A 24293-nucleotide genomic window follows, 5' to 3' on the forward strand; every position below is an offset into this window, starting at 1 on the left:
CAAGTGGAAATTTTATTACCAACAGTAATATAACATAAACTATTAATTGCAATATTGTGCACCCTGCAGAGTGTATGAAACTGTTCCCATGCACAATCTGCATGCATTATAGTAATATTGAGTGAGGTTTTCTCCGTACAATTGTAGACTCGTTAAATAACTTCACCGTTTAACAGGAAAAAAAGATAATTAAATCGATAAATCCAGAGCGTTTGTTGCCATGTCAACTTTGTTTATAGAATCTTGCTGCCACCTGCCGTCTATTGGTGATATTGTCACCTTGGAAAAGCCAGCCGGATGTGCCTGAAATCGCGCGATATGAGAACGAACGAGATTTCACGCCTCCCTTTCCCCCAGAACTCTCGGCAAGATGGTAGGTTCTATATCACAGCTAAATTACTAAAAACCATCCAAATGCATCTGACCTCTTCTTACAGCGTTCTGGACAAACGAATGTCCCGTTCGATTGTTTGACGCTATTAACAGCCCACCAGTCTTAAATGTTGAATTTATGTTGGCGAAATGTGTTCACTCGCTCTGTGGTTACGTGACGGGCTGTGCTAGGCTAACGTTTAGCTGCGGTCATTCGTAACAATTCCGTGTAAGGCGTCTGCGTTTTAGGAAGTGTCTACACAATTTGGTTATCCATTCATCTATAATTTAACATGCTTATTGTAATTTTGTTCGAGTGAATTTTCAACATCCATGTTTCCCTTTCCAGGCGGATGCAGAGATCAAGAAGAAGCGTACCTTCAGGAAATTCACCTACAGGGGTGTCGATCTGGACCAGCTTCTGGACATGTCCTAGTAAGTTGGATACCCCCCACCTTTTAATAGTTCTGCTTTGTGCATTTTTGGCTTTTGGACCTACGGCTGGATGATTTCCTCCATGGAAGGGAAGTAGTGTTAGCCCAACTTCCAAGTAACAGGCCTGACTTTCGCCTCACTTTTATTTGCATTGACATGGTCAAAGTTTTTAGTCCTCGGTAGTGACAGAAAACTCGACAAAGGTCGTGATGAGCAACAAATTAAGTATTGAATACTTGTCAAAAAAAGGGCCAATTGGTTGCTTCAAGCTGTTGCCATTTCCAGTTGAAGTGTGTTGTGTAACAAAATATAAAACAACCACATAACTTAGGTAAATCTTAAACTTATTCCTAACACAATGTAAAACACCCCAGACGAGTTAGTTTTGCATAAATTGTTAGAACTTGGGCCCAGTCGATTAATCAAACAATAGTACATCTTTGACAATTTTTTTTTTAATTTATTACCAAACTATCAAATGACTTTAAAGATAATGACAGTCAACCCCCAGATTCCATAAAAAAATCAGCCAAGTTTAATCCAACACAAATTAATGGATAACAGAAAATTGTGATATAGGTTGAATCCTAGTACTCTCCTATTTGCAGAGGATATTATAGTTGGATAAAACTAACAAACGTTGAAAAAATATTTGTAACTAATTCAAACAAAAATAATGCTTTTATAGTTTATTTCAGTTTTGCTATCCGTCTGTAGTAGAGGGGGGATTTCACGCCCACAGAAAAAAGTGCATTCCCGGTCCATGTTTGAAAATCCCCCAAAAATAAAGCCTATCGCGGTGTAAATGACTCCCACTCCTATTCTGCTCCTGTTCAGAATGGCTCTCGCTCTCATTTTGGAAGTCAGCGACTTTAAAAATGGCTGCAAATCTGTCTGAGTGGGATTCGCATGACCTGTGAGATTTCTGGACAAAAAATGTCAACCCGTAGTCCGTACAAGAGGGGGAAGATCTTAGTCATTTGAGATACTTTTTAAAATTTTTTGTATCTTGTGCTAAATAAAAAAAAAAGACTGAAACTAAACAAAAAAAAAAGTAATTCTTGAATAAATGAAAAATAAAAAGTGACAACGCTGCTCTAGAAACTCACTGAAATTGGATTTAAAAACCACGTCAAAATAAAATCAAACTGTAATGAAAAATCTCTTTCTAATCTTTTCTAATGCTGTTTACACTAACACCGCCCCCATTTTGCTCTCCCCGTGCAGTGAGCAGCTTATGCAACTGTACTGTGCCCGCCAGCGGAGGAGGCTGAACCGCGGCCTGCGCCGTAAGCAGCAGTCCCTCCTCAAGCGTCTGCGCAAAGCCAAGAAGGAAGCTCCACCCATGGAGAAACCCGAGGTGGTGAAGACACACCTGAGGGACATGGTCATCCTGCCCGAGATGGTCGGCTCCATGGTTGGCGTCTACAACGGAAAGACTTTCAACCAGGTTGAAATCAAGGTGAGTGGTTTTGTGGTCATAATTATATTTCAGCTGCACAAAGATACCCATTCTGAATTGAGCGCCACAGTCAAATTGTATTGTCCAATTACCTTCTTTGGAAAAATAAACATAATTGATAATTGTTTGTCCTAGACTGAATTCTTTTGTCATGTTACTTAATAAAGCGGTTTGTTTGTCCCCGCAGCCTGAGATGTGTGGTCACTACTTGGGCGAGTTCTCCATCACCTACAAGCCGGTCAAGCACGGTCGTCCTGGTATTGGAGCCACACACTCGTCCCGTTTCATCCCTCTGAAGTAAAATGGCTGTACACTTTGTATAAATAAAAACAAAAATGGGTACTCCACAAAACGTGTCTGTGTGATTTTGTTCAATCATATTCTGAATCTTCATTGTCTACCTTTTTATTGAGAAATTTTAAAAAGATATTTTGCAAAATGGTGTTCAACAAACACCACCTGTGTAATTATTAAGCATCAGAAATACTTATAATGAACACATTTGAATATTAACTCTTAAGTGGCAACATGTGCAAACAAGCGTTTTTTAATTATTTTTATGTCTGCTCACCCTTGGACTCCGAAAAGTTGTAAACATGTTGCGCCACCGCAAATCTTGCGAATGGAGGAAGAGTCGCGCGTGGATTCGTGACGTCAACACAGATGACCCCATCGGGAGTGGCACAGTGCGCTCCGAAAAGTGTCCCGGGTTTGTACAGCACCAACGCGCACAGGTTCCGACCGCTTTCCGCTCTGGAAGCAAGCTACATTTTTGTGTGGCCACTCTCGGCAATGGCTACAACCTTTAGCTGTCGCAAAACACTGACAACCAGCTAGTAAAGCCTCCTGCTCGGAATAACAAACAGCGGGTGGTTTGGTAAGTAATTCCATTTCATTGGCTTTGTTTTTATACGGACGGTGGGTGTTTTTTTTTTTTTTTTTACGCAAACCCGAAACCGCTAGCATTAGCATCGGCCAGCTAGCTTGGAGCTAAATTAACGGTAGCAATCGTTAGCAAGATAGCTTGGGAGCGCAAAGGACAGAAGAGAACGATCATGTCAAATGTAAAGAAATATGGATTTAGCCACTCTCGAATGTGTCTGAAAACCAAGTTCTTGTTTTCCCACCGGCTGCCAGATGAATCTTATCGTTGCATGTGGCGAATGTTCAACACCGGGATCTGAATTGACCGGCGCTCCCGATGTGTCAGTAAATAAAACCAAGAGAACAAAGATCTGTTGTCGACAACTTCTTCCCAGCATCAGCAATGTTTTTTAAATTAAGTTTCACACCACTAATAAAGTTCACACGTTGACTGCGTACGTATTTTGTTGTATGTCAGGAAGCAAAATTTACAATTATGAGTCATGTCGTTTGTTGTTCCCATTTTCTGTCATTCATATGAACTATAAAAACTGTTTTGACCATCACTTGGAAAATGTTTTGATCAGAAATTGTGAACTGATAGTCCTATCGCTCAATGTACTAAAATAGATAAGCAGATTGTGCATTCATTCATGTTCCTTTTATAGACATCAGGTGACAATGCAAACCTGGAGAATACCAAAGCATGGTTTGCATCTTCATTAAAAACGAGATAGAAATTTTTATTTTTTTAAAATGGTGTTCCAACCTCCGGTTCCCAGCTGTTGTCGCTGTGACGGGAACCTGCATTTTAACGCCCAATTTTATACAAACGAACAACAATAAAGAAAAGCTTTTATATAAAAACATCTGAAAACACTCATACAGTAAAGTTTATTCCTTTAATACTTCAAATTCTTAGCCTTGACATGTGTTGGACAAAAGTTGAGCTGCACTGTATTTGTTTGCAGCGTAAACTAGTGGCTCAAGTGTGCAGTAATTGCGCTTCACTTGATTATTTTATCACACTTTATCCCTTTGAACTTTGGGCATGCGGCAGTGGATTTAATATTGATGCTATAAAATAATAGAATGTAACTTTATCCATGGTTTACACATTTAGTTGAGTAATTCTGTTGTGAACCACTGTCCTAACACGATCATAAATGCACTTGTTCTCCAGAGCATGCACTACATTTTTCCTCGCCCTAATCCCTTCCCCAACTCCGATTATAAAGGAAGGAATGTGGAGAATTGCAGGGACACTGTACTTTGCTTCTAACAGGGTTGAAGACAAATATTGTAGTCTCCCCCAAAAGATAACCACATTTCAACATTACTCATAACCACAACTTTTGCTGCTCCTGAGCCGCTGCTGCGCTGCATAACATCTTGATGTAGGCTTTACTTTGTGCCACTCATTTTTGTTCTTTGTACCCAACGCTATTTTTAAAGCTTGACTTATCTGCTGGGAAAAAGCAGACAATTGTGATATTGTGAAGACAATTTGAGGAATTTCACCGCCGTACTTGCTGATCGTATGTTGCAGGCTTCGAGAGGCGCGTTGACCGGTGAATGCACAGAGTCAAGAAAGTCAAGCTTTGCGAGACGAACGAGGGTATCTGGAAAAGGTAAAGTTTGTCCTTTCTCTGATGCTTCTGAAGATAGATGAATATGGTTTATTTCGTCTTTTTGATGTAGTTACATTGGACCCCCCCAAAGCCAAACACAAAGTTGCATCATTGAGTGTTCAAGTAAGTTTACTGTCAACACGACGGATGGTCAATACTACTTTTTTTTTTCAGACCAATATCAGAAGGCGTACTCAGCTCTTGTGGAGTCTGTGATACTGATACCAAGTAACCGATACCACTCGCACTTTTGATACATCCAATTTGTATTACACCAATGACGGATCATTTTAAAGAAATTGCTTTCATTGCTGTCAGACACAACGCAGAACAATCACTCTGCAATACAGAACTTAAATTGGAAATAAAACTCACTTGGAATTATGATTCATTTGTGATAAATGATCAAAAGTGCAAAATAAAACTGACAGCTCCCCTAGTTTTAATCTTCGTTCAAAATTAATTGAAGTGCAAAAAAAAAAAAAAAAAGGTTCCAGCTGTTCAACACAACACTGTGAAGTTGAAAAATAGGTCTGAGCGATCCAGATGAATTATTAATCACAATGGAAGCATTTTCAATTGAGCCGGTATTGATAATTACTGATTTGATTTTTTCCATATTCCAAATAAGAAAAAATATTAAATAGATTAAAAAAAAAATACCAGCGTCCAAGAAAATTACAATCCTGGCTTGAATAATAACGTTTGATTCTCTTCAGTCAAGAAAGCAGATAAATGTGTTGCGTACTTGCATGAAATTGAGTACTTCCGAAAGGGCGACTGGCCAAAAGTCGGCGCCAGCGAAATATGACTGACTGCTATTGCTCAACATCAATTACAGAATTCCATTTTTCCAAGAAGATGCAAAGCATAATTTGAATGTTTATGGTGGAACAACCACCAGAAAATGAAAAGGAGGTTGCGCTTTCGGCCCGACTAATCGTTTGCGTGTCATGTTCAACGTTCAGCTGTGTTACGGTTAGGATGACGGCTGTGGACGGCCTATCCGACAGCACGGAGGTGGTGGAGATGGAGGACGTGCCCTCGCAGTTCTTTGTGGAGAAACACTCGTGGGAAGGACTCCGTGACATCATCCATTGTAGCAGGAAGTACTCGGGCATGATCGCCAACAAGGCTCCTCACGACTTCCAGTTTGTGCAGAAGAAGGATGAAAATGCTCCTCATTCCCACCGGTTGTACTACCTCGGTAAGTTTCATGGATTTTTTTATTCATTTCTTTTTTTCAATCGCTCCCTTGTGCCTTGATTTTGACCACGTCGTGTTGGGAATCTCACAGCATGGGAAAAAAAAATCCCATCATGAAATGTCTCCTGGTCTCTGCTTTTAGCTGAAGGTTCCTTTTGTGTGCGCTTCTCAGGAATGCCTTACGGAAGCAGAGAGAACTCTTTGCTCTACTCCGAAATCCCAAAGAAGATCCGCAAAGAGGCTCTCTTAGTCTTGTCGTGGAAACAAATGCTTGATCATTTCCAGGTGAATTTCAGCATTTCTCCATTTGTGTCGCAATCCTCATATGATGATTAAATAATTTTTTTTTTTTTAAAAAGCAGTTGGTGCCTTGGGATGCGAGTATAATTGGTTGCAGGACCATGTTCGCATCTCAAAGCACGTTTTTTTTTTTTTTTAAATAAATAATTGATATGAACCTACAATAATGAAATCATATTTTTATAATCTAATATACTAACGCAACATCATATATTTTTGTCTTGTGCTGCTCACTTCACTAATTCTTTAACTCTTAATCACAGCCGTTATTTTTAGTCCCTTTCTCGCTCTCCAAAATGTTTCAATCGTGTTGACGGGTCCGATTAATGATGGATCTTGGGCTCATTCTTTTCTTAATTTTTTTTTTTTTTTTATCCCAAAAACGCGGCATTAGAGCAGCGGCCTTTTTCTCTCCATGTGTTGATGTTAATTGCGCCTTGTGCTGTTGCTGGAAGGCGACGCCACACCAAGGGGCCTACTCGCGAGAGGAAGAACTGCTGAGGGAGCGCAAACGCCTCGGAGCGTTTGGAATCACCTCTTATGACTACCACACGCACACGGGCCTGTTCCTCTTCCAGGCGAGCAACAGCCTCTTTTACTGCCGCGACGGAGGCAACAACGGCTTCATTGTGAGTAGACTGCCGTTCTTCCTACAACTCATCGCAAACGTTTTTCATGTAGACATTGAAGGCTTCCAGGGCTCTGGCGACAAATCTCGTCTCCTCCATGCAAAAGAAAAAAACGTCACCGTGTTCAGTATCTTTGTTCGTTTATATTCCTGCTAGAATCTTTTTTTTTTTCATTTATCGACTCATTCAAATTTGCCTCTTCCCTTCCTGTCTTGCGGTTTTAGCAGTCCGCGCCTGTAAAGCCTGTGGAGATCAAGACTCAGTGCTCGGGCACCCGCATGGATCCAAAGATCTGCCCGGGAAACCCCGACTTCATCGCGTTCGTGAACAACAATGACTTGTGGATAGCAAACATCAAGACGGGAGAGGAAAAAAGACTCACGTACTGTCACAAAGGTGCGAAGATTGAATTCATTTTGCTTTCTGGTCTGACTTTGTCTTTTGACATTTTTTTTATGATGCATGTTTTCCAACCTGTTTGGGAGAAGTTCTGATCTCGGAGAACAAGGTTGATTTTTTTGGTTTAATTTTTGGGGCGCGCCAAACACAAGACGGCTCAACACCAAAAGAGCATCATAAGCAACTGTGGCCTTCGACAAGGTGGAAGGAATCGGAAACACCGTCAAATAGCAGTTTGTGTTTGAAAGCTTCTGTTAGAAATCAAAACTAAAATGTCAGGAAAACTCGTGCTGGAACGAGGGAAATTTGTGAAATTTGATTTCGAGGTCATCAGAGGCACTTTGGTTCATTTTGAACAGAGCCACTTCCCAGTTATATGAGGGTGTGCACACTTGTGCAACTCTATTTTTTAGCCGTTTACTTTTACTTCCCCACTTGATTCAAATTCACCTCACTTAAAACCTGAGTTCAGTCTTTTCCGGTTGCGTTTGTGAGTCCTTGTTTCGGTCTCAAGGATGTCATCTTACGTCATTTCCTTGTTTTGCAGGCGTGGATAATGTCAAAGAAGACCCCAAGTCCGCCGGCGTAGCAACATTTGTCATCCAAGAAGAGTTTGACCGTTTTACTGGCTACTGGTGGAACCCCGCAGCAGAGGACGGTCGGCACACACGCCAACATTTTAATGCTGACCTTTTGAAAGTCACTCCGTTGTTTCCTTTCCTTTTATCTTTAAACGTGGCATCATTTGCGGTGCATGCACATTTCCAATGTCTAATTCCCCCCTCCTAGACTCGAGTGGGGGCGAGACCGTGTATCTGCTGTATGAGGAAGTCGATGAGACGGAAGTCGAAATTATTCACGTGCCATCTCCGGCACTGGAAGAGCGCAAAGCCGATGCATACAGATACCCCCGCACAGGTCACCGCAGCCACACGCGCCGTTTTGGAGCGCGCCACTAAACTGGATTCAATGATACGAATTTCAATCTTTTACTTTGGTTTACTTAGGTAGCAAAAATCCACAAGCCACGCTTAAACTAGCCGAGATCAAGACGGACCATCAAGGGAGAGTGAGTCACGTGACCCGTTATTGTTTTGGCATTATGGCCGCAAACTGCTAATGATGTGTATTTGTGCGTCTGCGCAGATTGTGAGCATGCAAGATAAAGAGCTGCTCGTCCCTTTCGCCTCCTTATTTCCAGGGACGGAATACATCGCTCGGGTAGGATGGACAAGTGACGGCAAATAGTAGGTGTCGATTTCGTGCGGTTCGCTGGCTCCCTCTGCTGGTATGTGAAAGAATCACTGCCAAAGTACACTTCAGTTGTCTTGAAACTTGTTACTGCATTTTAATGGACTCCTCATTCTTCACAATGTTAAAGTTCAAGATGGATCATGTTACAGTGACTGACAATCATATGAAATATACTTGGTCATGATGTTAGTACTCGCGGAGCAAAGTATTTTTATTTATTTTTCTCATCTCTCCGGGTGCATCTCGATGAATTAGAATAGCACGGAGAAGTCAAAAGCAAAACACATATTGAACCAATTAAAGAAATGATATGACATAAGTAATCCAATTAATTTGATAGAAATGAGCTATAAATTGCCCTGAATAATAATTTTCTTTTTCAGAACTACAGAAATAAATGAACCTGCTGGCTATTTCAAGTCAAACATTTTGCCTTTGTGAATCATATTTTGATACGGCTATGAATATGTTTGATGAAAAGCAACCCTTTGCGGTCGTCTTCAACGCTTTTGCTCCTCCCTCCTAGCGGCTGGGCAGTTTTGCTGGACCGCAGTCAGAGGAAATTGCAGCTGGTCCTGCTGCCTCCGTCGCTCTTCATCCCGATTTCCGAGGAGCCGGCTCAGAGGCAGGCCGCTCTGGACGGCGTCCCCGTGAACACGCAACCGTACATCATCTATGAGGAGACCACCGACGTCTGGATCAATGTACGTTTCGGTGAAAGTCGACCGCCCAAATGACTTTGCCGTCAAACGGCGCAAGAGGAACATGTTTTCGGAACCTTGGACGAAATCGACGACGATCGCGCGTGTTCCCAAATGATCCGTTTGTGTTTCTTTTTGCAGGTCCATGATATATTTTATCCCTTTGTTCAAACGTCTGATGAAGAGTTCACTTTCATTTGGATCAACGAGTCTAAGACGGGTTTCAGTCATCTGTATAAAATCACCTCCCTGTTACAACCGAGCCGCTCCAAGTGGTCCGACGATTTCCGGCACAGCGAAGGTGACGACCGGCGACGTTAACCTGCGTCCGCGTTTGCAGCTTGAGAAGTCCATTTTTCTTTTCTTTTGTTTTTCCAACAGGACAATTTAAATGTGCAATCAAGGAGGAAGTTGCATTGACAAGCGGAGAATGGGAAGTGCTGGCCAGACACGGGTCGAAGGTCCGACTCGGTTTCTCCGATCCAATCCAACTTGATTTCTAGAGCGCCTTTCACAAAGGCTGCAGTATGACTACCCAACAAATGATTGAACGTCCCCACGCGACATTCTCCTCAAAAAGCAAACAGCAACTCAGACTTGAATGGTTTGGCTCTTTTAATGGTGCGTCTCTTTTAGATTTGGGTGAATGAGAAGACCAAGTTGGTGTATTTCCAAGGCACCCGAGACACTCCGCTGGAGCATCACCTCTATGTGGTCAGCTACGACTCGCCGGGAGATGTGGTCCGACTCACCAAAGCCGGCTTTTCTCATAGCTGCTCCGTTAGTCAAGTAAAACCATTTTTGTTGTTTTAGGAATAATTAGCTTTGCCGTTGCTCCGATTTTCTATCTGACCTCCTCTGCTCCTCTGACCTCCCCAGAACTTTGACTTTTTCGTCAGCCACTACAGCAACGTGAGTACGCCTCCTTGCGTTCACGTCTACAAACTGAGCAGCCCCGAAGGTGATCCGTCGTCGCACGTGCCGCCTGAAGTGTGGGCCAGCATGATGGAGTCGCCAGGTCTCTTTTTTTTACTCTGTCAGACACAAACTTTGGAATTTCATATCTGATTCAATTGGTGTAAAGACCAAGATTGTTCTCTTTTTATTTGCAAGACGTTCAGTGCAGTTCTGGATTCGGTGAACAGGTCGACGTGCTGAGTTTCTGGAACTTGCCGTGTTTATTTGTGGCACAAAGCCATCTTTTCGCTTCCGTTTAACTTTGTGCGCTCACTCGACAGAATAAAATGCCGTCTGACGATGACGTTTTCTTCACTAGCCGTCCGCCTGCCACTTTGCGGCCTCAATTTGGAAGCCCTCCCGGGACAAAGTGCAGGCGGGATCTTGATTATGTCAAGTCTCATGAGCGCCATCCAGACAATACTGAGCATGGAAAGCGCTTTGTTTAAAGTTGATGCGCTTTGCCGATCTGGCGACGGAAAAATGCTGACGTGATTGTAGCTGCAAACGACAGCTTTGTTGCGCAACATTGAAAGAAGCGGCCGCCGTGTCCGCCAGGTTGCCCCGGAGATTACAACCCGCCCGAGATTTTCCACTTTCCCGGCAAGTCTGGCTTCCAGCTTTACGGGATGGTTTACAAGCCTCACAACCTGCAGCCCGGCAGGAAGCATCCCACGGTTCTCTTTGTGTACGGAGGCCCGCAGGTTTGTGCCAAGAAAGGCTTCTCTTTTTCTTTTTTTCTTGTTTTGTGATGCGCTTTTTATGAGTCGGTCCTGACTGGCAATCTGCTGTTGATGTTCCTTTTGTTTTCTCAGGTGCAGTTGGTAAACAACTCCTTCAAGGGGATGAAGTACCTCCGCCTGAACACGCTGGCCTCGTTGGGCTATGCCGTCGTTGTCATTGATGGCCGGGGCTCTTGTCAGAGGGGCCTTGAATTTGAAGGCGCACTGAAAAACAAAATGGTAGTGTTTGTTTTTAAAGGACGCTTAAGACTCGTTCGATTCTAAGCTTGTGTTCCGCAGGGTCAAGTGGAGATCGAAGACCAGGTGGAGGGCCTTCAGTACGTGGCCGAGAAGTTTAACTTTGTGGACCTTAGCCGTGTGGCCATCCATGGTTGGTCCTACGGCGGCTTCCTCTCGCTCATGGGCCTCATCCAGCGACCAAACGTGTTCAAGGTTAGCGGGGCCAAAGTATTTTGTCTTCATGCTGTCTGGCACCTTTCATTTAAAAAATAAAAAAAAGCTTCTTTACATGTCGGATGCAAAAAAAAAAAAAAAAGCCAAACTGGGGGGGGGGGGAGATTTCAGTCCAACTCGACTGTTAAGAGACTAAAAGCCACAAACGCAAACATTTTGTGAGTTTTGTCATTAAGCTTCTTGGTGGTGAGCGGCGAGTTGGCCACAAAGTACAGAAAGGTAGAACATGTGTTTGCAAAAGGTTGTAGTCTAGTCTCGGTTCATCCTGAAGCGCAAAGTAGATGCTTAACTTTTGGGGAGTTGTGAATATTGGAAAAGTTGTAGTTGCAATTCCTGGCCACATGGTGTCACTGTTTCACAAGACATTGAAACTCGGCAAATCCATTCGCACCACCACCACATTTGCGAACTACAAATTAATTTGATATGATATTATTATATTTTAAATTAAATGTCCTTTCTTTCCCACCCTGCACGCAACCACCACATGACCGCAACGCGCCTCTTGCAGTTGGCCATTGCCGGTGCGCCGGTGACGGTGTGGATGGCGTACGACACGGGCTACACGGAACGCTACATGGACGTGCCTGAGAACAACCAGCAGGGCTACGAGGAAGGCTCCGTGGCTCTGCACGTGGACAAACTGCCCAGCGAGTCAGTCGCCATCGGAACATTTCATCATGTCTCGCCTTTTGCGGCTTGAAAGATAAACGTGGCTGTGACTGACACAAGTTGATCCCATTCGTTCTTCTTTTCTTTCCAGGCCCAACCGTTTGCTGATTCTGCATGGATTTCTCGATGAAAATGTGCACTTTTTCCACACCAATTTCTTGGTGTCACAGATAATCCGTGCGGGGAAGCCCTATCAACTTCAGGTTGCTATCACACACACACACACACGCGCTCTGACATTTACAGGAGAACAATAGTGAAAAAAAATAAATGAATCTATATTTGATACAATCGAATGAGCTGCGATACAACAGCTGTATCAAAGTTTAGTTGGATTTTTTGGTCGTACCGCATCATACTGTAAGTTTTTTGTTGATATTCAAATAGTGCCGTCACGGGACGAAGACGACGCTTAACGAGCGATGAACACGTTTGCATTCAAATGCACGCGGTGTTGCGTTTTGTGTCTACGTTGCAGGTGTACCCCAACGAACGACACAGTATCCGCTGCCCGGAGTCTGGCGAGCACTATGAGATCATGCTGTTGCACTTTCTACAACAATACCTCTGAATTGCTCCAAAATGTCCTCCCTCCAGCTCAGCGCCCAACGGGACACAACGCGCTGTCCGCCTTCTCTGCCCTCAAACTTCCACTCAAATGCCATCGCCCCTCATCGGTCCGTTGCTCTTTCACTCTTTTTCTCTCCCGCGTGTGCAGTCGTTCGGAGATTTGGCGAACGAGGACATTTGAAATACGTACGTGTCACAAAGGACGTTCTCGTATTTCCCGCTCTTCTTCTTCCTCGTTATCCTCGCCCACGTTGGCCGCGTTCAAATGCGGTGTTTTCCCCACTTGTGTCAGTCGTAGAAAAGAGGTTACAGTTCACGGATGTTCAAATGGAAGTCCACATTCATAGTTGCACACGTTCTACAGTACATAATATATGTGTTCCGTACAGTTTATTGCAGACGCGTTGGTGGATGTAACGTTGACAAAGTGGAAGGAAAGCTCTTCCCGTGTCCACTTGTTTTAAGTGTGTTTAAAATAAAAATATTTTTATGATTATTTTTAATGAAAGCCTACCGAGGCCAACTCATTGCTGTTTTTTGTCCCCTTCCATTGCGTTGTTCAAAATCTCCGCATAATTTATATTTGCCAAAGTACCTCTTGACAATGATCACGCCGGTATTTGCTTTTCTTTTTTTATTTTACTGCGATACATCCGACAGAAGGTTGAGCACCGGAAGCTTACGACAGCTTTGTACCACCAGAATCCGATTTGTACATGACAAATAAATGGATGAATCAATTGCAAGCTTTCTTCTGTCGTCGCATGGAACACTTTGGAACCACGTCACTGAATTGATTGCATTCGTACTTCAGAACATTTTCGATTGTGGAGAAGACAGTTGCCATGGCAACCTGTTGATCATAGGCCGTGCTGATGATACTGCCGAGATGAATGCAGGCCATCTGCTGTCCTTTCCTACGAAAGCTGCATGCGAGCAACTCAGCTTGAGAGAGAACTATCGTTAAAATAGGATTTGTGTCCAAATCTCATCTTTCAACGACAACGTCATCAAATGTATTTTGAGCTCAAAGTGAAAACGAATCGTGGTTTTGCCGAGCACGGCGCTCTCCGGTTTAAAAGCGACGACGCGTGACGGCCTGGACTTGAGGTTGCCCTGCCAGGTCAGCTGCTGCAGAGGTTGAGGCCTTCTCTTTCCAAGCACCTGACCAGGTGAAGGTGATCAAGGAAATGCAAGTTGACACGGGTGAAGAGTTGCTTACTTTTAGTTTGCTACTCAACCTAAATAGATTTTTGAGCTCTTACTGGACTTGACTATTTTCTGCGGTTATCAAAAATGAAAAATGGCAGGGGGGGGTTTCAACCACGTTTCATCGTTTTCATAAAACGTACGACCTTAGGCAAGCTGGAGTGAATAATAACGAGTTTAAACTAGCATTCAATGCGAGAGAAAAAACTCCAAAACGTTAAGGCTTGTGCAAGAAAGCAAAAGATGTCCGAAAAAGTCTGAAACGGATTTGGGGTTCAACGGCAACATTTTCAATGGTGGCAGGTGACTTGCGCAACCATGTACTTCCCCCTCTGGAAATGAAATGCAGTCAAGCCAGCCGCCACTCTTATTTTCAATACTGTGGAATTTCAAAATAAAATGCCAAAGAAATATCAAAATGTGACCTTTCCACCCGATTTCGAAAATTCATTCAAAATAAAGTTTTCGTTTGCCCGCAACCAGACAAGCGCTACGGTACGTCAGACGACTGCCGAGGCACACTTGGCCACCCCAGGTATCCAACCAAAGTCATTTAATCAAAATCTGATGTGGCATTGCAAAATAAAAGGCAGGAGAAATATCAAAATGTGTCAGTTACACCCGAAAGTTGAGATTTCTTCTGTATTTTATTTTGAAATGCCACTTCAGATTTCATTCAAAGTACTTAGGTTGGATTCCTGGGGTGGCCGAGTGTGCCCCAAGAGCAGTCTGATTCTGGGATAACGAAAACTTCATTTTTAATCATTTTTCAAATTCGGGGGTAACGGTCAAATTGAAAGATTTCTCCTGCCTTTTATTTTGAAATGCCACATCCGGTTTTGATCAAAGTACTTAGGTTGGATTCCTGGGGTGGCCAAGTGTGCCCCAGTACTAGTCTGGTTGCGGGATAACGAAAACTTGATTTTGAATTATTTTTTTTTATTTGTTGTAATGTCAGCCATTGGTGCACAGTTAACATTGATTTCTCTTTCTTTCTATTTTTTAAACTGCTAATTACACTTGAGGCAAGATTTTAAAAAAGCACACACACACAAATGGCAGCATTGGTTTAAACCCATTTTATTGGCGCCAGAAGGCCAAAAAAGACTCTTAAAAAACACGAAACAAGACCATATAAATTACAAATATATGATATTTCTTTTGACAGCATTTAAATAAGAAAGGGGAACAACAACACACGAGTAACAGAACAGTCCCAAAAGACGAATGACGTCATTCTTTGTACACGAGAGGACAACATTGGTGTAAAAAAAAAAAAAGTCAATATGACTTAAAATTGTGCAAATCTCCACCGCTAAAAATAATGAAGAATATTCATGACGTGATTGAATTTCTGGAATGTTTTTCATCGTCGTTTTGTGAAGCTCCTAAAAGGGAAGCTGACATTCGTCTTAAACGTTCGAAGCGTCCTCAGGCGTCGACAATGTACAGTGATTTCAACTTTACATCACAATTTTTCAACTCCAACCTCGTCATGCTCACGCATTGTTGATCAAAGTCACATCTTGGTCCACATTTAAAAAAAAAAAAAAAAAAGCTAATTTTATTGCGTAATGGTGTGTAAATAGTTTTTCCTTTTTCCTTTTAAATTTCAATTTGTTTACACATTGTGCAGGTGTCAAAATGTTCTGTATTTTCTCAGTAACAATCTTATATTTTGTTTTATATTAATAATATATATAATGTAGATAATCGATATTCTATAGCCAGCAGAGGGATCAAATAACTTGTTAAATAAAAATTCTTCTCCCGGGTCTACCGAGGATCTCAGCACATGTAAAAATGAACATTTTCTTTTCGCTCCGTCGGAGTGTAGTACGGCATTTACAACTTCTTTCGGAAGCTCAGATTGTTCTCTTATTCCGAAATTGAGAATGATGTGATCTGCTCAAAAATATATTTAAAAAAAAATTATTGTGAATTTTCCCATTTCACCCTCTTTAAAAAAATATATAATCTTCATGTGTTTTAAAGGGGAAGTCAAGTAAAAAAAAAATTACAGTATGTTCTATGCGCCGCCACCCATCTTAAAAAATGCGGAATATGAATTCTAAAAAAGAAAAAAAAAAAGTGGAATAAGACTCAATAAGCAAAATCTTCCTGTTGTTATCCATTTTAGGGGGCGGCCATTTTGCTTTCGACCATACACGAGACGTTCGCGAGCTGAGCTGCTGTGACGTCATTTTCAGATGACCACAAATGGCCGCTCCTGAGATGGATTAAAAAAATTAAAACGGGAGGGATTCTGCCGCTTCACCGATATTCCACAAACGCAAAGTGAAGACCATTTTCGTCAAAAGTGTCCGCGGATCAAGCCAAACGCTACAATTTGATGATTATTATTGATCTCGATTCAAGAGTTGAAGTTGAAAATGAGCAAATGACACAAATCATTTGGAAACTTTTGCAGTGACACAGCTAAAATACAAATAAGACCCAAAAACCCCGGTGGCGTTATCGGCATGGAGAAAAAACAAACGTGAAAGGCTACAAAAAAAGATATTTTGGAAAGCGATTGCTGATTTTCAGCCTCCCAACGACTGCCGATGAGTCCCGACTAGATGACAAATTGTGTTTTGTCGCGACTCGCGGTGGGAGACCACGTCAAAAACGTTCCCACTCGCTACCGACTTCCCGTCTGTGACTCGGGGACGGCGGAAAAGGAGGGCGCCCCCCCCCGCATTTTCCCGCGTCCATGTTGAGCGCCTTGGCTGACTTGAACCAAGTTCGACCAAACGGGAAGAATCGTCCAAAATCGTTTCATTTCTCCCCGACTTTGTGTAGCGCGCGTCTGGAGACTTTAAGACCTGCTCTCGATCACGGCGGGGGCGATCATCATCATGCTGGACTTGAGGGGATAGTAGCGCCCCCTCCAGGTCTTCCAGAAGATGCCCTGCTTCCTCTGGTGTCGCTGTTTGGGCGGCGGGCTCTGGAAGAATCGCCCGTTGAGGTTGGACCGACCGCAGTTACTGAACCACCAGCCACCTACGGTGCAAAAGACGCAAAGCAGGTGAGATGAGGACGACGACAACTTTCATTCGCTACTGGGTCAGCTCGCCGATCGCAAACATTTTGTCGAATGGACGGCCACTGATATGCATCGGCAGTGACTCAAACTCCCCGAAATTCTTCGTGAAATGCTGAGAAAAGTTTTTCATGAATTTATTTTCAATGTTGAAAAAAAAGAAAACCTCAAATGCAAATCTGTAGGAATCGGAGAATATTTTTGCGAGGATAAAGAATCGATGTCTGCAAGTATTATGTTTGTCAATGTGTTGCTGCACCATTTGTGTTCCAATATCCATTGCTTAAATGCTTCGAACCGCCCGAAGATCTACGCTACTTTCATTAGCCCATCGATAGCATTTTGCATGGTGTGTTAGCATTAAGCTAACAAAATTCTTGTTTTAAACTTCAACTTGGAGCGGCAAGATACAGTTTGAAGCTTTTTTCACTCTCTGCTGCCTGTTGTGAAGTTTACTCGTAGTGGTCCAAGTTTGACGGCTTGTAACTCCAATTTTTGCTCGAAATCAATCCAAAAAAAAATTCATTCAAAGCCTTTGCGGCACTTGCATGATTTTGCTCTGCGAGCATTTTCAAGCGTCTCACCGGAGAGATGTTTGGCGCAGTTGGCGTCCTTCTTGTGGTCGTTGTCGTGGTCGCGGGTGGAGAAAGGCAGACCGGAAGCGGCGTCGGCGCCCAGCGAGCTTTCCAGAGGACTGAAAGGGGCGACCTCCCGGACCCGGAGCGAGTACTTGCTCTCGGCTCCGCCCAGGAGGAAAGGTAGGCGGATGGACGCCGAGTCATCCCCCCAGTCAGAAAGCTTGATTTTGAGGATGTAGTCGCCGTTCTTGGCGATGGAGTAGATCTTCTCCAAGCCCAACCAGAACTCACCTAAAGAAAACACGCAGGACGGAAAGGCGTGGTCAACGTCGTCAAACTTGCTATGCGGCGTCCCACGACAAGTTGAGGAAGTTGAAATTTACCATTGAGGCTGCCGAAGCCGTTCTCGTAGGCGGACCAGAGCTGGTCAAAATCCACGGAACCGTCCTGTCGCTTTTGCACCACAGTCCAGCCGCCATCTGGACAGACAAAATGAATGGCGGCATTTACGAAACTTCCGCGCCCCAAAAAAAAAAAAAAAAAAAGCGTCCCATCCACTTACCGGCGGTCATCTCGCAGAAGACTCGGAAGGGTTCCGTGTTGTCGGGCCGGATGTTGTAGACGCCGCTGGTGGTCTCGCCTCGCAGGAACAACTCGTGGCAGTCGGAGGCCATCGCTGGAGGAAGACGAGGGAGACAAATGTCAAACTTTTTGGAGATGAAGGCAACTTTTATCAAAAAACATTTTTGGCGAGGTTCCACATCTGTCCTCATTTTTCAGGTTTTCATCATAAGAAGAATTGTGATATAATAACAAAAATATAAGATCAGATATAGTCCTATTTATGAATCAAGTGTTCGGTTCAGCAACAGGTGGATTTTTTTTTCTGAAATGTCAGCGAGAAATGATATCGCACGGTAAAATCCAAGATTTTATCCATGAAAGTTAAGAAAAGAAAAAATTAAATTTTCTGATTTTGCAGAATAAAAAAATTATCAAATTGTTTTTTTAATAATTATTTTTTTTAATGAAAAAAATGACATTTTTGTTTTGTTTTTGTTCCATTCTGTGCTCACAAGTAGGTCACTGAAAGTAATGTTTGCAAATAAGACTTTTATCATTCCAAGCGGTCTTATCTTGGCAAGAACGCAGAACACGACTTGTGATCCGCACAGATTGTGCGCCAACGTCTCCCGCCGCTATCTCAATATGACCTTTCTCCCAGTTCCCAAGCACGCTTCCCCCCCCCCCCCCCCCGCGAGGATTCCTCAGGCATGCCTCGACCACGTGCAAAGCGGCCCGTTGGTGACGTCGCCGTGCGTGGCTGCTGCGTGCCGCGTGAATGGCCGAGACATGCTGCATGCATGCTTTTTTCTTTTAGATTTTTCCATTCAACAAATAAATCAATTATTAAAAAAAAAAAAAACCTACAGAAATAAATGATTTTGGGGAACCTCTGTAAAAAAAAAAATTCAACATGTAAAAATGAATATGAAAAATGATTTGAGTTTATTCGGATCTTTAGTTTAAAAGAAATCAATAAAGTTGTATTGAAATATTTCATATATAAATAACTATACAGTAAATATAAAATGGTGCTATTTTATCATTTACAATAAGTTGTTTAATTTCATCCAAGTGGACATACACAATTTGTGAGTGGGAGATAAATAATCAAAATCAAGGTAACACATTGCTAAATGCACGCATTTGATCATTTAAAATGCATGCGTGAAATGGTTTCTTTGACAGTGTTAACTCAGATTTTGCTTTTTCGAATACGATGACAATCGAGGCGATTCCGATTCCGACGGTTGTTCATAAAAAATTGAGCATCAAAAGCGCTGCCGTGAAAATGGGCCGGATGAAAGGCTGCCGCTGACGTGACTTCACCTGCCGAAGCGCCGATTCCAATATATGTAGTTTTGTTTATTGTGGACGTGGAAGCCTCATTTGCATGCGTCGACCTTTGACCCACAAGCATGACCCCTCGGCCACTTGTGGCTGCGTGCCGCTTCGGGGCAGGGGGTTCTCCTGAACTTTAGCACACTTCTTAGTCATTCAAATGAGAGCGCCGCCGCAGGAGGGGGGGGGGGGGGCGATGTCTGACTCCCTGACAGAAGTGGGGGAAAGGTCGCGCCATCTTGAAGGACGCACACGATAGCAAGTGGGAAGTTGCCAATAACGTGCTGAGGAAATGTGAACAAAGTTGAAAGCGACGTGCATGAGAAGGCGCGAGAACAAATTGTATTCCGAGGAAGTCTCGTTCACAATAACAAATGATCGGCGGGAGAATAATCGGCTTTCCGTGCGGAACCCTGACTCAACGCTCCTGAGACGGAAGAACTTTGCCCCACTTGACATTTTGCCAAAGAGCTTTTTTTTTTTTTTTTTTTTTAAACAAATGAGCACGGTACTGTATAAAATCATAACAAAATATGCATCTTTAAGGGGCGTGGCCTAGTGAGTGACATCACGATCCCGATGGCGTGCGTTGGCGTCAAGCGACATCGATGCTATTCATTAGCCCGTCTATGGCATTTTGAATTTTGCGTTTGCATCGAGCGTTACGTGAAGTTGGCGTTTGTTTGTTTCTTCGTTGGCAAAAAAAAAAAAACATCACAATGTGTTTTATTCCTACAAGACACCAAAATTGAAACTTTATTGTTCAATTTCTGACCAATCAAAAAAGCCAAATTTGCCTTGCATGAAAGGCAAATAAACGAGGCCGGCCCGGCCTAATCCTCGATGCTTTTGTCCCGATTAAGACGCTCAACTCGCGTCTGCCGAGCGCAGGAGTCACGCTGGGCGAAGGCGCGTGTTGCCAAATGGATTTTGTTCCTTGATGCTAATTGCGAGTGCCGTAAGCTTCTTTGGCGGCTTCCCGAAACAGATGGCCGACCACATTTGGCGTCAGATTTGCTGCGCTTGACTTAAGGTGGCGTCACGACGGATTTCCGACACGCTTTGGCCTTTACTTACCGATCGGTGAGTCGCGTTGCTCCGTCCCGCCGCTTGTGGCAAAGTTGTCGGTGTTGCTGAACGATCTTTGCCTGGACTGTTGGATATGAAAAAAAAAAAAGTTGATGTTTTAGGCGGAATGACCACCGTCGTGGCAATCGATGATGCAAAAATTTGGTTTATTTGGTTTGATGTCATTTGCATGATCAGCTCATTTTTTCAATTCAGATGACATATTTGCAAATGCACAATTTTTTTTTTTTTTGGTTATTGGCTGGAAATCTCACTCATTTGCTGTTGCGACTTGCAACTGCTAAAGAGAGTTGAAGAGTTTCATTTCGATAAAATGAGTTATTTGCCGCCACTTTGTGGCATCTACTTTTACAACTGCAAAAGAGAAAAAAAAATTGGGGGGTTAAGTTGAACTACTCGCAGGTTTTCACTGTCTTTGCTGGCCATCAACACAAAAAAAAAAGAAAAAGAAAAAGATGACTTCAAGTCGCTTCATGTCGTTTGTTTCTCATTATGCTGTTATTTGTAAAAGATTTCTATGATTCCTAAATGCACACATGAGATTTTCAAGCCTGGACGGCAAATTTGCAAGTCAAAAGGCACCTCCGAAATGTTGGCGCTCACCTGACTTTGAAGGGTTCGGATGCGAACGTTCTGCTTGTCAAGCTTCTCCTGCTGGAGTCTCATCCTCGCCATCAGGTCGTCGATGCGTCGGTTCTGAGCCTCCAGCATCAGCTACGGCAAAGAAAGAAAGAAAAAGACACCAACGTTCATTCCAAAGTTGAATCCGATTGAAAAAGATTTTTTTTCCTGCACAATCTCGAGACAACTCAACTTCTTCTGTGAAACAAAATCAAACTGCAGCAATTTCCCTCCAAGCAGCTCATTGTGGATTATGTAACAGAGAGCGCCGACACACGCACACGCACACGCACACGCGCGCACACACCTTGCTTACTAAAGTTACACGGTCGGCTCATTGAAACAAAAAAGAACTTTTGTTTTGGCAAGTCTCAAAGAGGTTTTCTTCCGGCGTGTGGGGAGCGTTTGGACGCTGTTTTGCGCTTCGTGTTTGCGCGCACGTCCATCACGCACATCACGCACATCACGCACATCACGCACATCACGCACATCACGCACATCACGCACATCACGCACATCACGTCCATCACGCACATCACGCACATCACGCACATCACGCACATCACGTCCTACTTGCCTATAGAAACGCGCAACATTGGAGACCCAACCCCCACTTGTTCTCCAACCACACACAAAGGAGATAAATCGTGCACACAAAAATATCAAATCGTATTTGTGCATTTCTATCATTTCTTGGACACATTTTCGTGGAGGACATCCCGGCTTTGCAATTTTAACCTTGCCTCCAATGAGCATTTCATGTTGTCATTTTCGTGACCGCCATGTCCTATTTTGCTCCACAAGATTCCCTTTCAGAATTTTTGCAGCCTCTCTTCTGACTGCACAGCGGAAGTGACATTTGCGTCCAGACACAAGGTCACCGTAGGAGTGAAAGTCTTCTTACCTGGATGCTCAGCGCGTCCGAGCCGTTCTTGGCGTCCCCTCGCAGCGAATCGTCCAGCCTCTCCTCCAGCCGCCTCAGTCTGTCCCTCAGCGCCGTCCTCTCCAGTCGCGTCTCGTCCGTCTTCTCCCTCAGCTCGGCCGTCACGTTGAGCAGCTGCCCCTCTCGGTCCTCCAGCCCGCGAGCCCGAGCTTTCAGCGCCTCGCCCTCGGCCCGCAGCCGCTGGCTCTCCTTGCCCAGCTCGCCGACGGTGCGATTGTACACTTTGATCTTGCTGAAGATGTCCCGCATCTGGACTTTGGTTTTGTCCACGTGCTCCTTGAGACCTTGGCCCAGCTGCAGGAGGCCGTGCGCGATGACGTTGACGTCATCCCAGGCGGCGAACGGAACGCGTTTCTCCTTCTCGGGGCTCGCTTTCCTCTCCAATGGGAAGCCCGCGGCGGCGACGAGCGCCACGCACAAAGTCAGACTTGCGAAGGTGCTCTTCATTGCCTTTGAATGTTTGAGCTGTGACTCGAGTCCGGACGCTCAAAGCTCAGCTCTTTTATACGTCGTCAGCTCTCACGTCCATTGGTTCCCTCAGGAGAGGGAGGGCCGCTCCCTCGCTCGCATTTCGTTCCCGCCTCCACTTCGGCGAGCGAGGAGGGGGGGGGCAAATTGTACAAAAGATCGTGTAAGTTGGACGCATCGTGGGATCGCTTGACGAAATCTGCGGGGAAGGTCAGACGAGTTCACGACTCGCTTGACAAGAAATCATCTTTCAACTTTTGTTTGTTTTTCTCAAAGATTGTTCATTCGTTGTTGGGGGGGGGGGTGCACAGCGCAGACTTGGCACAAAATGAAAGTCATTCCAACGATCAATTTTCTGCTTTGAAGAACAAATCAAGGGAAACGATTTTGACGGTTTTTTCACTCGGTAAATTTGACTCGTTTATTGAATTTTAAAAAGTTCCCTTTGCCTTTTTTCCATACACAAGATGACTCAATGCGATTGTTGAGGATTAAATATTGCAGATTTTGAGACGGCCACGCTACACCTGAGCTGCGGCTAACCCCCCCCCAAAAAAAGTGGCCCACAGCAAAATATCAGACATCATTTGATTTGATAGCAACTAAAAAATGTTCAATTCCTCGTTAACATCACCATCAAAATCACATTCAATTGTCATCGGCTGATAAAACAGAATTAAAAAAAAAATCAAATGAAAATTTCGTGAAATTAAGAAATGCAAGATGGCCAATTTGCTGGATTTTCACTCAAAACAAGGAGTTCAAATTCATTTTTGGATTCAGGCCAGCAATAAAATACACTTTACACATTTTTCGGCCAAAATGATTTGCTTGAGGATGACGCTGATATCGCATTTGTCAGACTAAAATTTGGATGACCGACGCTGATGAAATCGAAAAAAAAAACATTTTAGAAAAAAAAATGTCCCTCTTTTTTTATTTGCGGTGGCGTGTTTGTCATTTGTCTTGCCTCATTTTGTTTTGTGTAACACATTCATCGTAAAACGGGCCCGTTGACGAATGTTTTAATCGCGCCAATAAATGAGAACTATGAAGCGTATTCACGGATATTCTGCTGGGACGCTGAACCGCAGTGTGAGAATTAGGGGAAAGTTCACAGCACAGAAATGCGTCACAGAACAGGCAGCGTTCTTTCTTTTTCTTTTTTTTTCTTTTTTTTTTACAACCTCTGCCGCCGGGAGCTGGACGTGAAGCAGGGCCGCACCACAAAGACAGAGCCGAGCGCCTTTAACTCATTCCTGTCTGCTGCACATGCAGACAAAGTAGGTGAAAGGTAACTGATGACTGCTGAGCATGCCTGGGGGGGGCGAGGAGGAAGGAGGGGGGGGGGGGCGAGCGCAACAGAGGAATTATAGGGCCCTTCGTTTATGTGTCTGGAATGTAACAAACATGCTTCTTGCTCCCAAAAGCCTTGGCAAAGCGTGTGTGATTTTTCCGGCAGGATGGCCAAAAGCTGCTGAGTTCCTGGCAAAAAAAAAGAAAAAAAGAGAAACTCTTCTCGTTTGCAGGAAACAGCTGCTGTTCATTTGACCCGATGTTTTTTTTTTGTTTATTGCGAGAAAAGTGCCAATGGACATTTAGTGCTCCATATAAATGAATTAAATGATGAAAAGCCAAAACTTTAAATTCTCTGCTCACTAAAACTATTTAATGGTCACTAAGACGCCATTTTTCGATGATCTCAAATTTGTCCCCTGAAATGAGGCCAACGTCACGTAACGATCATATTACGCAATTTTGATATCAAGTATCAGCGTGGATGAGG

At 43.6% G+C, this 24293-nt stretch overlaps 3 protein-coding genes across 6 annotated transcripts; 2 read left to right on the forward strand and 1 right to left on the reverse strand.

Annotated features, from left to right (window-relative positions):
* Positions 1–283: 283 nt before the first annotated feature.
* Positions 284–2621, forward strand: rps15 (ribosomal protein S15). The gene is made up of 4 exons (XM_088312112.1): positions 284–373; positions 722–807; positions 2035–2269; positions 2457–2621. The coding sequence occupies exons 1-4, from the start codon at positions 371–373 to the stop codon at positions 2568–2570; spliced, it is 438 nt and encodes a 145-aa protein (XP_088168238.1). The 5' UTR covers positions 284–370; the 3' UTR covers positions 2571–2621.
* Positions 2622–2959: 338 nt separating this feature from the next.
* On the forward strand, positions 2960–13388 carry LOC148326525 (dipeptidyl peptidase 9-like). 4 transcript variants are annotated; one of them, XM_088311665.1, is made up of 22 exons: positions 2961–3146; positions 4683–4764; positions 4835–4887; positions 5733–5971; positions 6143–6255; positions 6726–6899; positions 7124–7295; positions 7846–7956; positions 8088–8216; positions 8306–8367; positions 8445–8545; positions 9079–9256; positions 9395–9554; positions 9635–9714; positions 9890–10042; positions 10133–10271; positions 10769–10914; positions 11026–11172; positions 11233–11385; positions 11918–12060; positions 12170–12281; positions 12557–13388. In XM_088311665.1, the coding sequence occupies exons 4-22, from the start codon at positions 5749–5751 to the stop codon at positions 12647–12649; spliced, it is 2589 nt and encodes an 862-aa protein (XP_088167791.1). In that variant the 5' UTR covers positions 2961–3146; positions 4683–4764; positions 4835–4887; positions 5733–5748; the 3' UTR covers positions 12650–13388. The 4 variants fall into 4 exon arrangements, with proteins under 4 accessions (XP_088167789.1, XP_088167790.1, XP_088167791.1 ...); XM_088311663.1 differs by lacking the exon at positions 4835–4887 and having other exon boundaries at positions 2960–3146; positions 7127–7295; XM_088311664.1 differs by lacking the exon at positions 4835–4887 and having other exon boundaries at positions 2960–3146; positions 5748–5971.
* Positions 13389–14921: 1533 nt separating this feature from the next.
* angptl4 (angiopoietin like 4) lies at positions 14922–22567 on the reverse strand. Its single transcript, XM_088311994.1, has 7 exons — positions 22001–22567; positions 21079–21189; positions 20464–20539; positions 18044–18157; positions 17865–17960; positions 17488–17772; positions 14922–16863 (listed from the first exon to the last, which is right to left on the reverse strand). The coding sequence occupies exons 1-7, from the start codon at positions 22484–22486 to the stop codon at positions 16679–16681; spliced, it is 1353 nt and encodes a 450-aa protein (XP_088168120.1). The 5' UTR covers positions 22487–22567; the 3' UTR covers positions 14922–16678.
* Between the last annotated feature and the right edge of the window lie 1726 nt (positions 22568–24293).

This window comes from Idiotropiscis lumnitzeri, chromosome 12 (assembly GCF_059441095.1).
Source record: "Idiotropiscis lumnitzeri isolate Australia: NSW breed Sydney's pygmy pipehorse chromosome 12, RoL_Ilum_1.0, whole genome shotgun sequence".
Lineage (NCBI taxonomy): Eukaryota > Metazoa > Chordata > Actinopteri > Syngnathiformes > Syngnathidae > Idiotropiscis > Idiotropiscis lumnitzeri.